Raw genomic sequence first — 16,018 nt, 5'->3', positions numbered from 1 at the left:
TTCCTTTTTGTGGCTGAGTAATATTCCATTATATGGATATACCACATTTATTTATCCATTCATTATTTGATGACCATTTGGTTGTTTTCATCTTTTGGCTATTATGAATAATGCTGCGATAAACATTCATGCACAAGTTTTTATTGGAACATATGTTTTCATCTCTCTTGGGTATATACCTAGGAATGGAAGTGCTGGGTCATGTGGTAACTATATGTTCAGGAGGTATTAATTATGATTTAGGAGTTGAAAATAAACCACTTGATGGAATTGGGGATATTAACTGACATATAAAGATGTGTAAAATGTAGATGAACAGACTGGGTGGTGGGGTAGGGAAACACAGCGGGCTGGAATACAGGCCAACTTGAACAAGGCTAAGAATGCTTAGAGCAAGACACATTTAAGGAATTAGTGAGTGTGCCTCTTAAAGAAGTTACGGCCTGGGCGCCTGGGTGGCTCAGTTGGTTAAGCAACTGCCTTCGGCTCAGGTCATGATCCTGGAGTCCCGGGATCGAGTCCCGCATCGGGCTCCCTGCTCGGCGGGGAGTCTGCTGCTCCCTCTGACCCTCCCCCCTCTCATGTGCTCTCTCTCTCTCGTTCTCTCTCTCAAATAAATAAATTTAAAAAATCTTTAAAAAAAAAAAAGAAGTTACGGCCTATCAGTTCTTATTCACATATGAAATTAAATGATATCTTAAAGTCTTGAAGAAAATACTTGCCTTAATATTATAATCCACAACAAAAGCAGTATAATTAAATGTACTAATTCCATGAAAAAAGACACAAAATTAACCACTTGTACATCATCTTTACTATTAAAGTGGTCAACTTAAAACAAAACTTTTCAAAAAACACTTAGCTAAATACTTCCTCCAAAGACTAAGCCCAGAGTACATTTCCCCTACTAGACTGGTTTGAAAACAACCTCTTCGGTGCTCCTAACTTGATACCAAATTATGTGTGGTAAGGTCCAAACCACTTAACTTCTGTTATAAAATATAGAAAGAGACACACTTCTAAGAAGTGGTGTAAATGATACATTCTCAAACTTCAAATTCTAAGTTCCTCAGGTCGTTACACAAACTAAGGAGATAAACAACCTAAATTTGAGCTGAAACTTGTGAAACACTGTAAAACTGCTACAAGCAGGAAGAAACAAAAAAGTGTGGTGGTTTCAAAATTGAGCCTTAGGTTATTAGTCAACATATATGTATGCACTGTATTAATATACCTAAAATAATTTTTTCTTTTTTATGAAATGTGCCTTTCCAACACTCACTGAGCTTAATGCCCATCTTTAATTACTCTTACTCCTATACCTCAATAAAGCTGGAAAAAAAAAATAATAGTTAATCTTGATGTCTCTGGCTCTCTCCTCAAAGTGTAAGAATGCAGTCTGCTCATCAATTTATTTTAGCAGATGTCACAAGCTATGAGATTATTTACTAATCCAGTTTGGGGACTTAACATTTCCCATTCAGTTTCTTAAAGGAATGCAGCAGAGGTTGTGTCCTGGTCAAGCAAAGCCCATTTGCTGCCTGGTTGGGTTCTCTCCCCTTAGTGCCTTGGGCCTATATTCAGCAGGGTAATATTCTTTCTAATCCTCTCTAATCCTTGCCCATTTTTTTAAAACACAGTAAAAGATCACTCGCACCAGGCGGCTGTGGGAAAATGGACTCAAATAGCTGACCTCTGACATGACTCCTTATGTTCTTAGCAAGTGCACTAAGAGCTTCTTCAGTAGGAAGCAAAAAAAAAAAAAAAAAAAAAAAGCAGCAGTCACAATGGAATCTCCATCATAAAAAGAGTGTCTCATTTTTAGACGAAAACTGTTTTAATACGTAAACCAAGTCCTTTCTATTAAAATTCTACTTCATTTTACAGGTGGAAGAGACAAAGTATCCCAAATTATTTTCAATGAGTTTTAGAACCCTGAAACTTTAAATTAAACCTACCTTGGTAGCCACTTAGCAATTGGTAAGCCAAAGATATTCACTTAACAATTATTCAGTCAAACTTAGAGAAAATATCAACTAAATATGTCAAGAAAATACTTTTTTGAACAGCAACTATATATTTTCAGTTTAATGATCTGAGTGACAATTCAGATAGTCAAGCACATATGGCATGTTTATTAGGAACTGACTTCAGGAGTTTATATTTTAAAATCTTTGCCATTTAATCATTAAAAAAAATCTTCTTATGCTATCTTATTTTTCATTACATCTCACCTACAAGCAAATGTCCTTTCCAATTTGACTTTAAAACAAAGCAATTCTTATGTTTCAGTTTCTAATAAGACACTGAAATAAAGTTCCACTCTCAAAATATAAGGGAAAATTTTCCGTTTAAGGAAGATATCTTTAAAATAGGTAATCATAGGATTATAACTTATTTATTTCCTTCACAAACTGCTACTCAGGAATTTCTGCTACCCAGCATAAGCTGTAAGTAACTACACAATAGAAACCACATCCTTCATATTCTACTATAGCACCTGGCACACTCCACTCCCAAAGTAGGCACTTAGACACTTACTAACTGACCTGATCTGATATATATAGCTAAAATGTCTTCAGACTCATGTTTATATTTCAGTTTTTTCTTAAAGATATTTTTTCACTCTCTGGGCAAACTAAAAACAAAACAAAACAAACTTTTGCTACCTAGACTTTATTTTTCTGTGAATAAGAATATGAAAGGTTGAAAACTGAAGAGTGGTTGGTTTGGTTTGGGTTTTTTTTCTGCTTCTGAAAGTACATGCTTAGTGCATAAAAATTCAAACACTGCAGAATTACATAGTAGAAATACTATATTAAAAGACTGGGGATTAGGGGTGCCTAGATGGCTCAGTCAGTTGAGCATGTGACTCTTGGTTTCAGCTCAGGTCATGTTCTCAGGGCTGTGAGATGGAGCCCCACGTTGGGCTCCACACTCAGCTTGGAGTCTGCTTGCTCCCTCTGCCCCTCCCCCTGCTCACACTCTTGTGCTCTCTAAAATAAAATAAATAAAATCTTTTTTAAAAAAAGACTGGAGAATAAAAGAATAAAGAGAAAAGGATAATCTAATTTATATTTGTCTGGATTTCTTTACACATAACATCCTTAAAAACAGGATCAAACTTTTATGTAACTCACTTTTTACTTCACAATATATCTTGTACATCTCTTATCTCTATATAGATCTAACTCATTATTTTTAATTGTTATATAGTGTTCCACTAAAAGCTGGTTATTTTGGGGCACCTGGGTGGCTCAGTTGGTTGGGTGACTGCCTTCAGCTTGGGTCATGATCCTGGAGTCCTGGGATCGAGTCCTGCATCGGGCTCCCTGCTCAGCGAGGAGTCTGCTTCTCCATCTGACCCTCCCCCCTCTCATGCTCTCTCTCTCTCTCATCCTCTCTCAGGTAAATAAATAAAATCTTAAAAAAAAAAAAAGCTGAGTTATTTTATAAGAAATAAGGTCATGCTGAAATTGTACTACCATCCTTAAAAGGCCAAAAATAATAACATTAAGTGAAACTCATAAAAATGTTAAGTAAAACGGCTTCAAAATTCCCCAAAAAGTGATGGGATCTAAAATTTTACTTTGTTTAACTTGGTTTGTCTAACTTAGGTCTTTATAGCAAAATAAGTCCAAAGTACAGACATGTCTATTTACCAAACATCTACTGAAGCCTGTTACGCGTTAAGCAGAGTTTCAAACATAAAATGATATGTAAAACAAGAGTTCTGCTTTTTAGGGAACTAAGGAAGAGACATACAAACAGACCAAAAAACAAACAAAACAAAACCAAAGCCAAGATATGATTACAGCATTGAAGGAATGGAGAAGAGAGAGCCATTATCTCTGCTTGGGAAAAATGGTAATGACACCTCTACAGAAGAGGCAACAGATGAGCAAGATCCTGAAGAATGAGTAGAAACTTGCCATGTAGAGAAGAAATTAAGCATATGTACAAAGGTAGGGAGACATGATGAGACATGACCAATCCAGGGAATAATGAGGCAAGGAATAAGGTTGGAGACAGATGCCAGGCCCAGACTGTGAAGGGTTTTGTTTTTTTTTTTTTTTTAAAGATTTTATTTATTTATATGAGACAGAGAGAATGAGAGAGAGAGAGCACATGAGGGGGGAGGGTCAGAGGGAGAAGCAGGCTCCCCGCCGAGCAGGGAGCCCGATGCGGGACTCGATCCAGGGACTCCAGGATCATGACCTGAGCCGAAGGCAGTCGCTTAACCAACTGAGCCACCCAGGCGCCCAAGTGAAGGGTTTCTGTATATGCAATAGTAAGGGGTTGGTCCTTATCTGACAGGTAATAGGGAACAAAGAGAGCTCTTTAAGCAGAGCAGCTTTGCTATTTAGGTAGACAGCTCTGGTGATGGCCCGTATGGAGATAGGATTATGGCAGGGAGACTACTGAGACATAGGTTTTAATCACCCCAGCAAAAGATGGAAAGTATTTGAGATTATTTCTATATCTTTACCTGTATGTTTAGAAATGCATAGAAAATGTCTGGCAATAATATAAACCAAACAGAAACAGTAGTTACATGAAAGAAGTAGAATTGGATTTTTTATTTTATAAACTTCTGAAGGGTCTGATTTCTTTTTTATGAAGCACTCATTACTTTTATAATAATAATGATAATTTTTTAAAGAGCAGGTAGTGAGGGCATACACTGGTCAGTGACAGAGGGGATGGAGTAGATGGCTAGATCTGAAAGACATTTCAAAAAGATTATGAGTTGGCAGTTTGGGAAGGGCAGAAGTAAAGATTAATGATGAGAAGATGATAGTGAAGCCATAAATCAAAATACAGAAATAAGGAAAGACAGGCAAATTGGAGAAGACACTTAAAAATAAGATTTAAAAAATGCAGTTTGAGGGGCACCTGGGTGGCTCAGTCGGTTAAGCATCTGACTCTTGATTCTAGCTCAGGTCACGATCTCAGGGTCGTGAGATCGAGCCCCGCGTCAGCTCTGCGCCCAACACAGGGTCTGCTTGCCTCTCTCCCTCTGCTCCTCTGCCTGCTCTCTCTCTCAAATAAATAAAATCTTTTTTTAAAAATTCAGTTTGAGACACACTGAGGTGGCTGAGGTACCTATCAGATATCCAGGTAAAAATTTCCACAACTAGATAGAAATACAAGTCTATAGACAAGGAAGGAAGCCAGAGTTAAAACATACAGGTTTGGAAATTATCAGCAAATAAAATATAGTTGAAGATATAAATCAAGGCTGGTACCTAGTATATGCTGCAGGACCTTCCATATTACCTCCAAATCAATCACTCTACTGTTATATCTGGAACAGAACCGAAATTGTTGGAACAATTTGTATCCAACTATGGATAACATACTCAAATGACACTCAAGTCTCTTGCTTTTCCCTAAAAATTAAAAAAAAAATTAAAGCTATTTTAGTAGTTAAAAAAAAAAAGACATAAATGATGTATGGTCTGAGGCCTTTTTTACTCTAAAACCATACCTATGCTTACACCCAAATTCACTTTAATTTTGAATTGCTTTGATCTTCATAATTTATCTTTAGATTACTTCGTTTCTATTACTTTGTAAATCTTACAACAGCTTTTGACCAAAAGCAATATAATTCTGACCTGAAGTAATGATAATACTTTATAATCTTCCTCTTAAAAGCAGAGGTTAAAGAAAAATCTCTGAAGGCATCTGAAATTAAGGTACTTTGCTCTTGATCAGTCATGCACATCAAGAACCAATTTATCTCTGCAATTAGTTTTCTCAGTGCACATTCTATGAGATTGGGCAGGCAGCTTGAATGCAAAGAGTCCACATGGATGTGTATTAGGGGGGAGACTAAAGACAGTTCCCAGAAAGAAAGTAAACAGAATTGCTACATTAATAAATTGAAATAAAACATAATACTCTTGGCAGCCTCAGGAGCAAAGAGAAAGTGATCTTATGGTGAAAAGAAAAGGAAGGGAGACTAGAGAGGGCATGTGCCACAGGAAAATGCCTTTCCATATCATCCTACAGAGCAGTACCTCAAGAGATAAGAATTTTATATATCTACTCGTCCACCTAGGCCAGAGTATAATACAACAGAAAGGTATAGTGCTTTTCTGTGCCCTAAGTTTGGGTCAGACTTTCAACACCACTTCCCATTTCTCCTTTGATTCCTGCCATACCATTAAGTCTCAATCAAGTGCACATTTCCCTCTTTTATCCTTCATATATGCTGCTATAATAGAGGTAGTTTGGCCAATGAAATGTAAGCTTGCTGCTAAAGAGGTGGTATCTTCTGTTAGTGGATGGGACTCAGAACATCCTACATGCTTCAATTTCTGATCAACCAGAATGGATTTTTCCTTTTCTGTATCAATTTATTTTTAAAATTCCCCTTGCAATTAAAGAAACCTCCAGGCATGGTCTGGTTTCTTGGCAACCCAAAACGGCTTTTTTTGTAAAATAAGAAATAATGATTTTTAAAAGCTACAGGTAACATATTCTGAAACATGTGCTCAAGTTTGTTATTTTGTTTTTAAATGTTCTACTTTACTCTTCCCTCAAGAGCTTCTCCTGCCAGACACAAAATAAATTATTTTCAGGGTATTAACTAATTCAAATTAGTTAATTCCTAACTGTCTCAATAACTTCACCTTTACCTTGTCTCAACAAAATCCCCAAATTTGACACATGCTAAGGCCAATAAGCACTAAAATAATATTCACAAGAAAAGAGTGCGTACAGAACAGCTTAAACAGGAAGAGAAAATGGCAGTGGAGGTATAATAAAACAATACTCGCCATGATCAATACTCTTGCCTGATACTCAGACACTGTGTTAAGTGCTTCATACATATCATTGCATTTAATCAGAAGGCATGATATTTTGACAGTGCTTTCCATGCTGAGTCAAATTCTTTTTCTTTACTGAGGTATAATTTAAAAACAGTAAAATGCACAGACCTAACTCCTGCAATTTAATTAGTTTTGACAAATGAGTACAAGTAACCCCCAAATGAAGACACAGAATACTTTCATCACCCCCAGAAAGTTCTCCTTTCCAGTTAACTCTCTGCCTTGACCACCTTAGGCAACTACTATTCTGATTTCTTCCCAGCACAGTTCACCTTTCAACGTCACATGAGTAGAATCATTCATCTTGTACTCTTCTGTACCATACTGTATTTTTGAGATTCATTTGTATTTTACTTGTATCAGTTCTTTCTTTTTATTGCTGAATAGTATCCCACTAAATAAATATATCACAATTTGTCCATTTACTTGTTGTTCTGGGTTGTTTCCAGTTTGGGGCTATCATGAATAAAGCTGTTATGAACATTCACATTCTTTTTGGAAAAATACAGTTTCATTTCTCTTGGGTCTATACCTTGGAGTGGAATTGCTGGTTCACAGAAGTGAGATATACGCTTAACTTTGTAAGAAATTGCCAAATAGTTTTCTAAAGTGGTTGTATCATTTTATACGTTTAGCAGCAAAGTGTCAGAGCTCTAATTGTTATACAATCTTACCAACATTTTATCAGTCTTTTTAATTATAGCCATTCTGGTAGGTGTGAAGCAGCACCTTGTGATTTTATATTGCATTTCCCTGATAACTAATGATGTTGAGCACATCTTTATGTGTTTATTGGACATTCCAATGTCTTCTTTTATGAAGTATCTGTTCAAGGCTTTTGGTCATTTTTCACACTATATATATATTCTGAATAGGAATCCTTTGCCAAACAAATCAGTTGCAAAAATACAAACAGAAATTTTGATTTAAAAAAAAAAAAATCAATGGACACTATACATGTGGATATATTTCTGGACTTTCTATTTTGTGATCTTGTAAGATCTTATTTATTTGTCAGAGAGAGAGAGAGAGCACAAGCAGGGGGAGTGGCAGGTAGAGGGAGAAGCAGATTCCCTGCTCAGCAAGAAGCCCAATGCGGGACTCGATTCCAAGACCTTGGGATCACGAGCCGAAGGTAGATGCTTAACCGACTGAGCCACCCAGGCATCCCTGTGGTTTTGTTTTTAAGATAATTATTTCAGGGGCCCCTGGGTGGCTCAGCCAGTTAAGCATCCAACTCTTGGTTTTGGCTCAGGTCTTGATCCCATGGATTGTGGGATCAAGCCCCGCGTTGGGCTCTGTGCTCAGCATGGAGTCTGCTTGAGATTCTCTTCCTCTCCCTCTGCCCTTCTCCCCTGCACTATTGCTCTGGCACGCACTCTCTCTCTCTAAAATAAATAATCTTTTTAAAAAGATAATTATTTCAAATTTAAATATAAAAACAATAAAATTTAGAAGAATTTGGTGGTAGTATGCTTAGGAAACAAACCTTCAATGAAATATTGCAGCTAGCTATTTTTAGATTCTAAGTTAAAGCTGGACAATACTATTTTAATTAATATGTAAAGTGTCATAGGTCAACAATCACATCTATGTAGGTCACTGACATTCATGGATTTAATACTTACAATTTCAATCATCTATGGTATCTCTAAACATCCATGACTTATAAAGCCATCATTTTGCTAAGGCACAAATCTGAATCATGTGCTCCGAGGCTTGTGCACACATGTGAGTAACTTATCTAATGAGTAACCCTGACTCTTCAGCATTCACATCTCAGCAAGGTTCATGACCTATCCTCGTATTTACATTTCAGGGGTGAAGTTATGTTACAGTGGTATTTTCAACTATGGAGATTCATAATGGTTTTGGACCATATCAGTCAAGAGTGTCAATAGCTTACTATAAGAATAATGTTAAAGAATACCTTCTACAATAAAAAGACAAATTAAAAGTGTTCAAAGGATTTGAATAAACTTTTATCCAAAGAAGTCATACAAATGGCCAAAAAGCACATTAAAAGATAGATGTTTGACATCATTAGTCATTAAGGAAATGCAAACCCAAACCACAACGAAACACCGTTCACACCTACTAGGATAACTATAATCAAAAGACAAACAATAACAAGTGTTGGCATGGATGTACGGAAGTTGAAACCCTCACACATTGCTGGTGGGAATGTAAAACAGTGCAGCCACTTTGGAAAACAGTTTGGAAGTCTCTCAAAAAGTTAAACATGGAATTACCATATGATCCAACAATTCTGCTACTAGGTTTATAGCCAAGAAGTGAAACCACGTGTTCACACAAAAACGTGCACATGAATATTCACCGCATATTTATTCAAAATAGCCAAAAAGTGGGACCAACCCAAATGGCCATCAATTGATGAATAAAGAAACTGTAGTCTTATCCATACAATGGAATATTGAGGAATGAAGTATTGATACATGCTACATTATGCTAAGTCAGACACAAAAAGGCCACATATTCTGATTCCAAATCCACAGAGACAGAAAGAAGATTAGTGAATGCCAGAGATTAGGGAAGAAAAGAATGGGGAGTGACTATTAATAAGTACCGGGTTTCATTCGGGGGCAATGAAAATGTTCTAGTATTAGAGAGTGATGATGATTGTAGAGCCTTAAGAATATACTAAAAACCACTGAATTTTGTACTTTAAAAGGGTGAATTTTATGGCATGTGAATTATCTCAATTAAAAAAAAGAATACCTTCTATAAAGCGCTGATGGTTGGATAATAAAGGATACGAGACACTAGAATGACTGAAACATGGTGTTGTGGAATAGTCAAAAGGTATGAAACATTTTCTACTCTTAAAAAAGAACCTATTTCTATAGTAGCTGAAAGATGCACAATCTTTTTCTTGTTTGGCGACTAAAAAAAATTTTGAACCAAAGCCATAGCTAGGTAATGAAGAACAAGTCAAAACCCATGAAAACATGCTGTTCTAATTTTTTGCTATTACTATCATAGTTACTGTACACTGAAATTCATTCAGTAGATTAAAAAAATCTGTACAATCAATATTAATGAAATATCTAAAGCGAATTCATAGCCTGAAGAGATTTATGTGATCTTTCTCTATTGCGCTTCTAATAGTTTCCAGCTTTAACAAATTGCACAGCTAGACCTGCAGCCATTTCTGTTGTAGTTATGTGGAGAGTTGCCAAAAAATATTTCCTGCTAAAATAGCTTTATCCTTTGTCATTTTACTGGTAAGAGTCATACAACATTTGACAAATTCGTGTAATAAATTTGTAAAAATAAAAGAAGATTAAATTTATTTATTTATTTATTTACGTAAAGGTCGCTGTTCATTAGGTTAAATAAGCTATCACAACCCACAGTTGAAGTTTGAGGAAGAAAACTCCTACAGCCCTTTATGTTTGCTTGGCTCCAGCTGAAAGACAGGGATAGAGAACATAATTGGTGGAGGGGGGATCTGAATCAGTACATACTTCATCACTTGTAAAACCCTAGCAAAAATAGCCTTACAGACCAGAGCTCTCCAGTTCATGTAACGCCAATGTTATTTAGGTGGGATATTATCCACGTTGTTGGAGCTTAAATTTTCTCCAAAAAACCTTAATAATGATCCTGTTTAAAAATACCCAGCCTACAGTGTGTATCCACAAACAATACTGTAAGGCTTATAGCACCATTCTACTTAGCTAGATATTTTGATAGAGTGGAACTGTCAACTGGCTTTGATGTTTAGCTGGGGGAAAATACTTAAATTTCTACCTACAAATAGAAATGATTTAAAAATGTTAAAGTATATACACATTATATACTAAATATATACTTAAATTGTATATTACAGTTTTACTGAGGTATGTATTTCATATCACAAAATTCACCATTGTAAGTATACAGTTCAATGATTTTTAGTGAATTTATACAGTTGTGCAACCATCACCACAAAAAGCTCCCTCACGCTGGTCTGCAGTCAATCCATACTCCCACCCTCAGCTCCAGGGAACCACTGATCTGCTTTTTGTGTCTATTGTTTTCCCTGCTCGAGAAATTTCATATTAATGAAATCATATAATATGTTGTCTTTTGTGTCTGGTTTCTTTCACTTGGCATAAACTATTTGAGGTCCATCTATGTTGTTACAAGTACTTATAGTTTGTTTCTTTTTAGTGCTAAGAAGTGTTCCACTGTATGGAGATAACTACAATTTATTTGTTCACTCACCTGTTTTTGGACTGTTTCAAGTTTTTGGCTATTGTGAATAATACTATTATGAACACTTGCATACAAGTCTCTGTATGGACATAAGTTTTTATTGCTCTTGGGTAGATATCTAGGACTGAAACTGATGGGTCATAAGGCCAGCATATGTTTAACTACAAAATTGTTTCCAAAGTAGCTATACTAATTTATATGCCCAGCAGCAATGTATGCAGTTTCTCCACATTTTGCCAACACTTGATTTTGTCAGTCTTTGTGAGTATAGCCATTTGAGTGGGTATAGAGTAATATCATATTGTGCTTTTAATTTGTATTTCCCCAATGACTAATGATGCTATCTTCTCATGTGCTTATTACCTATTCATATATCTTCTTTGGTGAAGTGACTATTGAATCCTTTGCTAATTACTTTTTTTTTTTTAAAGATTTTATTTATTTGACAGAGAGACACAGCGAGAGAGGGAACACAAGCAGGGGGAGTGAGAGAGGGAGAAGCAGGCTTCCCGCGGAGCAGGGAGCCTGATGCGGGGCTTGATCCCAGGACTCTGGGATCATGACCTGAGCCGAAGGCAGACGCTTAACCACTGAGCCAACCAGGCGTCCCGCTAACTTTTTAATTAAGTTGTTTGTCCTCTTATTATTGAGCTGTAAGAGTTCTTTATAAGTTCTGGATATGGAACTTTAATAGTATATGACTTGCAAATATTTTTCCCTAGCCTTTGGCTTTCTATTTTCTTAATGATGTCTTTTGAGGAGCAAACACTTTAAGGAGTCCAATTTATCCACTTTTTTATGAATCATGTTTTTGAAGAAATCTTTGCCTAACCCAAAGTCACAAAGATTTTCTTCTGTTTCCTTCTCTAAGTTTTATAATTTTACCTCCTACATTTAGATCTATGTTCCATATTGACTTCGTTTTTGTAAATGGTGTGAAGGAAGGGTCTGGGTTCTTTTTTCTTTTTTCCTCCATATAGATAACTGATTGTTCCAGCACCATTTGTTCCAGCCCCATAAAAAAGACTATCCTTGGCACCCATTGCCTTGGAATTCTTGTTGAAAATCAATTGATGGGGTGCCTGAGTGGTTGAGTCGGTTAAGTGACTGCTTTCGGCTCATGTCATGATCCCGGAGTCCCGAGATCAAGTCCTGCATCGGGCTCCCTGCTTAGCGGGGAGTCTGCTTCTCTCTCTGACCTTCCCCACCCCTCAAATAAATAAATAAAATCTTTAAAAAAAAAAAAAAGAAAATCAACTGATCATCATTAAGTGAGTTTATTTCAGGATTATTTATTGTCTTCTATTGATCTATATTTTAATATTTATGCCAATATTATTTTAACTACTATAGCTTAAAAAGGTCTTGAAATTGGGTAAACTTGGGTAACTTCCAATTTTGTTCTTTCTCAAAATTGTTTTGGCTATTCTATGTCCTTTGCATTTTCTTATCAATTTTAGGATGAGTTTGTGAATTTCTACAAACAGGCCTGATAGGATTTTAATAGGAATTAGATTGAATCTACAGATCAGTTTGGAGAGAACTGTGATCTTAACAATATTGAGTCTTCTAATCCACGTACATGGTACATATCTCCATTTATTTAGGTCTTCTTTAACTTCTCGTGTGTTTAAAGTAAAAAAAAAAAAAAAGTATCCCTAAGAGCATTATAGATTATCTAGAGCAGATTCAATCTGGAGATTAATATATTTTATCTATCTAACAGTTTAATTTAACGAGGGCAATGCCTGGGATTTCTACTACCCTCCCTCCACCCAAGTGCCTTCAGCAGTAGTTTTGAAGACAAATGCACAATGCACATTATCAGAATTGTTACTGCTGAGAATACACTTTGCATGAGAGCATTTCTGAAGCAGAAAACAAGTCCACAACTACAGGGTGCAGATTTTGTTATTTTGAGTGGGAATTAAATAAATAAAAATTTTAGACACCTTAGGGATGTATTTAATTTGAGGAGTTCTGATTAATAACTGCTGCTTACCTTCACACAGGGGAACAGATTTCTATCCCATCCTGGATAATAACATTAAAAATCACTTCTGAAATGTTTACTGTGTGTCAGGCATTCTTCTAAGCACTTTAAAGATATGAACTCATTTAATCTTAATAACAACTCTAAGGGATAATGATTATTAGCCCCATTTTATACACAAGGTCACTCAAGTCCAGAGAAATTGAGTAACCTGTCCCAGGTCATACATCTAGGAAGTAGTGGAGCCAGAATTCAAACCTCAGCAGTGTAATTGCAGAATCCATTCTCTTAACCACTCTGCAGCATGAGAGAGCAGAGCATTTCATATAGAAGGATTTTCAAACTTCTGCTTCCAGTAATTGAAGACTGGATAATTCAGATCAACCCTCTCAAACAACAAAATATTTTTAAAAACCTAATCAAATACATCAGAGAATTAACAAAGGGTAAGGAATTAACAAACAGTCCAAAGAAGGCAGCAATAAGAGAAGCCACATTTGCCAATTCTGGACAAGATGGCTAAGAGGCTGTTCATTTTTTATGCCAGTTTTATAAGGCTAAAGGAACAAAAGTCAGGAGTTCCTGGTGTGCTAAGAGTGAGAGTCTTGGTAAAATCCTCAGGATTGAATTGGGACCCAGAAAAGCTTCATCCTAGGAATAAGGATGAACCAGAAATAAACCCAGACATTCATGGATTTCAGCCCAGTTTCTAGTCATCTGGGGAGACCAGAAAATATCAATCCCTGAAACTGAATTAAGATGATTCTGTCCTGCTGGTTGCTTCTTCTAAGCATCTAAGAGCAAAGAAAATCCTCTCTGAAGGACAATACTATTATCTGAAGTTTCAAGTTATTTCTACATTTTTTTTACATTAAAATAGTGGGTACGTAGTCAAAAAAAATCAGGCAAAAGAGAAAGCAAGACAAGAAGAAATAATGTAGCAGAAAAAAACACATTATAGAAACAGAAAGAAGTTCTAGATATGTGGATTATCAGAGAAAGACTTTAAGATAACTACTTTAAACTATTTTCAAAGAGATAAAAAAGTATATTTTAAATTTTGGCAGAGAATCACAAACTATAAATAACACAGGAGATGTGAAAAATAAACAGAAATTCAAGAATTGAAAAATATTTCAAAGGAGTGAAATCATAGAGTATGTTCTCTGGCCATAATGCAATTATGCTAGAAATCATGGATAAAAAGATAATATTCACATGTTTGGAAATTAAGAAATAGCTAAATGGAATAAATATATCTCTAAAGATATATTTAGAAAGAGGAAATCAAGATGGAAATTAGAAAATATGTTGAATTAAATTAAACAAAAAATACTGCTATCCAATGCAGTTAACATTATACTTAGAGGTCTACCGACTTGAACAAATATTTTAGAAAGAAGAAAGGCTGAAAAATAATGTGTTAATTTAAGTACCTATATAAAAAGATACAGGAAATAAAAAAATAATAAAATAGAGCCAAAGAAAGTTGAAAAAAGCCCATAAAGAGCAGAAATGAATGAACCAGGAAACAAATAGTAGAGCAGATTGACAAAGCCAGAGCTTGGTTCTTTGCAAAGACTAATAAAATTGATAGATCCCTGGGGAATCTGGTTAAGAAAATAAAAAAACTAGTGTTAGGAACTAAACAGTGGATATCACAATTGATCCTGCAAACATTAACAAGATAACAAAAGGATTTTATGAAATCTTTGTGCCAATAAATTTCAAAATTTTTATGAAATAAATTCCTAGAAAAATATAACAACAAAAACCAACACAAGAAGAACAAATTTGAATAGTCATGGAATGGCTAAAGAAACTAAACTTGTAATTAATCAATTAAACTAATGAAATGAAATTTGTAATGAAAATCCTTCTCACAAAGAAAACTCCAGATTCCCTTTACAGTCAGTAAGTATCAAAATTGTTAACAGACTTGGGGTGCCTGGGTGTTGCAGTCGGTTGAGTGTCCAACTCTTGGTTTCAGCTCAGGTTGTGATCTCAGGGTCATGAGATCGAGCCCTGCCTCAGGCTCCGCACTCAATGCGGAGTCTGCTTAGGGCTCTCTCTCCCTCTCCCTCTGCCACTGCCCCCAACGTGCACGCTCATGCGAGTGAGCTCTCTCAAATAAATAAATCAATCTTTAAAAAAATATATAACAGACTGAAATAATTCTGACTAGAATTACAGAGACCCAAACTTTGGTCTACATACTTTCATGAGTTTGGTAAACTCAAATAAGTGTAGCATTTTCATCATAAAATTTCTCACTTTTGGAACATGAGGATTAAATTCCACAGCTCTATGAATTGCTTCCACAGCATTGATTTCTGCTGTGCTTAGCCCTCTTCTGGAAGCGGTTTCGGGAGAGAATCTGTAAGAAAACCACAACATGAAAAAATTAATATAAAAATCCATGGATTTTGATCATAATCTAACTTCCTGAAGCAGGGGTTTCTGGTGATAGCCAAAAACAAAGCCAAATTAACTACTAAACATGAAATAAAGCCCTTGGGTCAACATAAAAAGAAGGGCAGCATAAGAAATGGAAATCTTCAAATTTAGGTAGTAAAAGCCTTCAGAAGTCCACTGGCACATTCTGGGAAAGGTGATAAAATAAGAAATGCTACATAGGGACATCCAGAGAATCTCATGAAATAGAGGTACATTCGTATAAAATTTTCACCGAGAGGAAACAGACTGTGAATATTCCATTCTAATTCATATTGAGGCATAGTAATCTAAGGCGAAAGAAAATGGTTGCCCTTTGGTTTCTGAAAATCTTATCTGTGGAATAAAGAGAAATTCACTAAGGACAGCCAAAAAGACAAGGGAAACAGAATTTAGAATTATAATCTCAGAACAGACAGCATGAAACTATTTCCCTACCATACACCTTATTATCATCACAGCTACAATGTACTCCAAAAACAACCATGCTACAGTATTATTATTCTCA

The 16,018-nt window shown here is 35.7% G+C and overlaps 1 protein-coding gene across 7 annotated transcripts in view; it reads right to left on the bottom strand.

Annotated features, from left to right (window-relative positions):
- The window catches only part of ST7L (suppression of tumorigenicity 7 like), a 116,211-nt gene that overhangs the window by 66,828 nt on the left and 33,365 nt on the right, over positions 1–16,018 (bottom strand). For all 7 annotated transcript variants that reach the window (XM_035017756.1, XM_035017755.1, XM_035017751.1 and 4 more), the window contains one exon: positions 15,331–15,433. In XM_035017756.1, coding sequence (XP_034873647.1) covers positions 15,331–15,433 — 103 coding nt within the window. The remainder of the gene's footprint in view (positions 1–15,330; positions 15,434–16,018) is intronic.

Source organism: Mirounga leonina, unplaced genomic scaffold, assembly GCF_011800145.1.
Source record: "Mirounga leonina isolate KUSES-001 unplaced genomic scaffold, KU_Mleo_1.0 Mir_173, whole genome shotgun sequence".
NCBI lineage: Eukaryota > Metazoa > Chordata > Mammalia > Carnivora > Phocidae > Mirounga > Mirounga leonina.
Note: the sequence above shows the minus strand (reverse complement) of the source record. Positions and strands in the feature narration are given on the sequence as shown.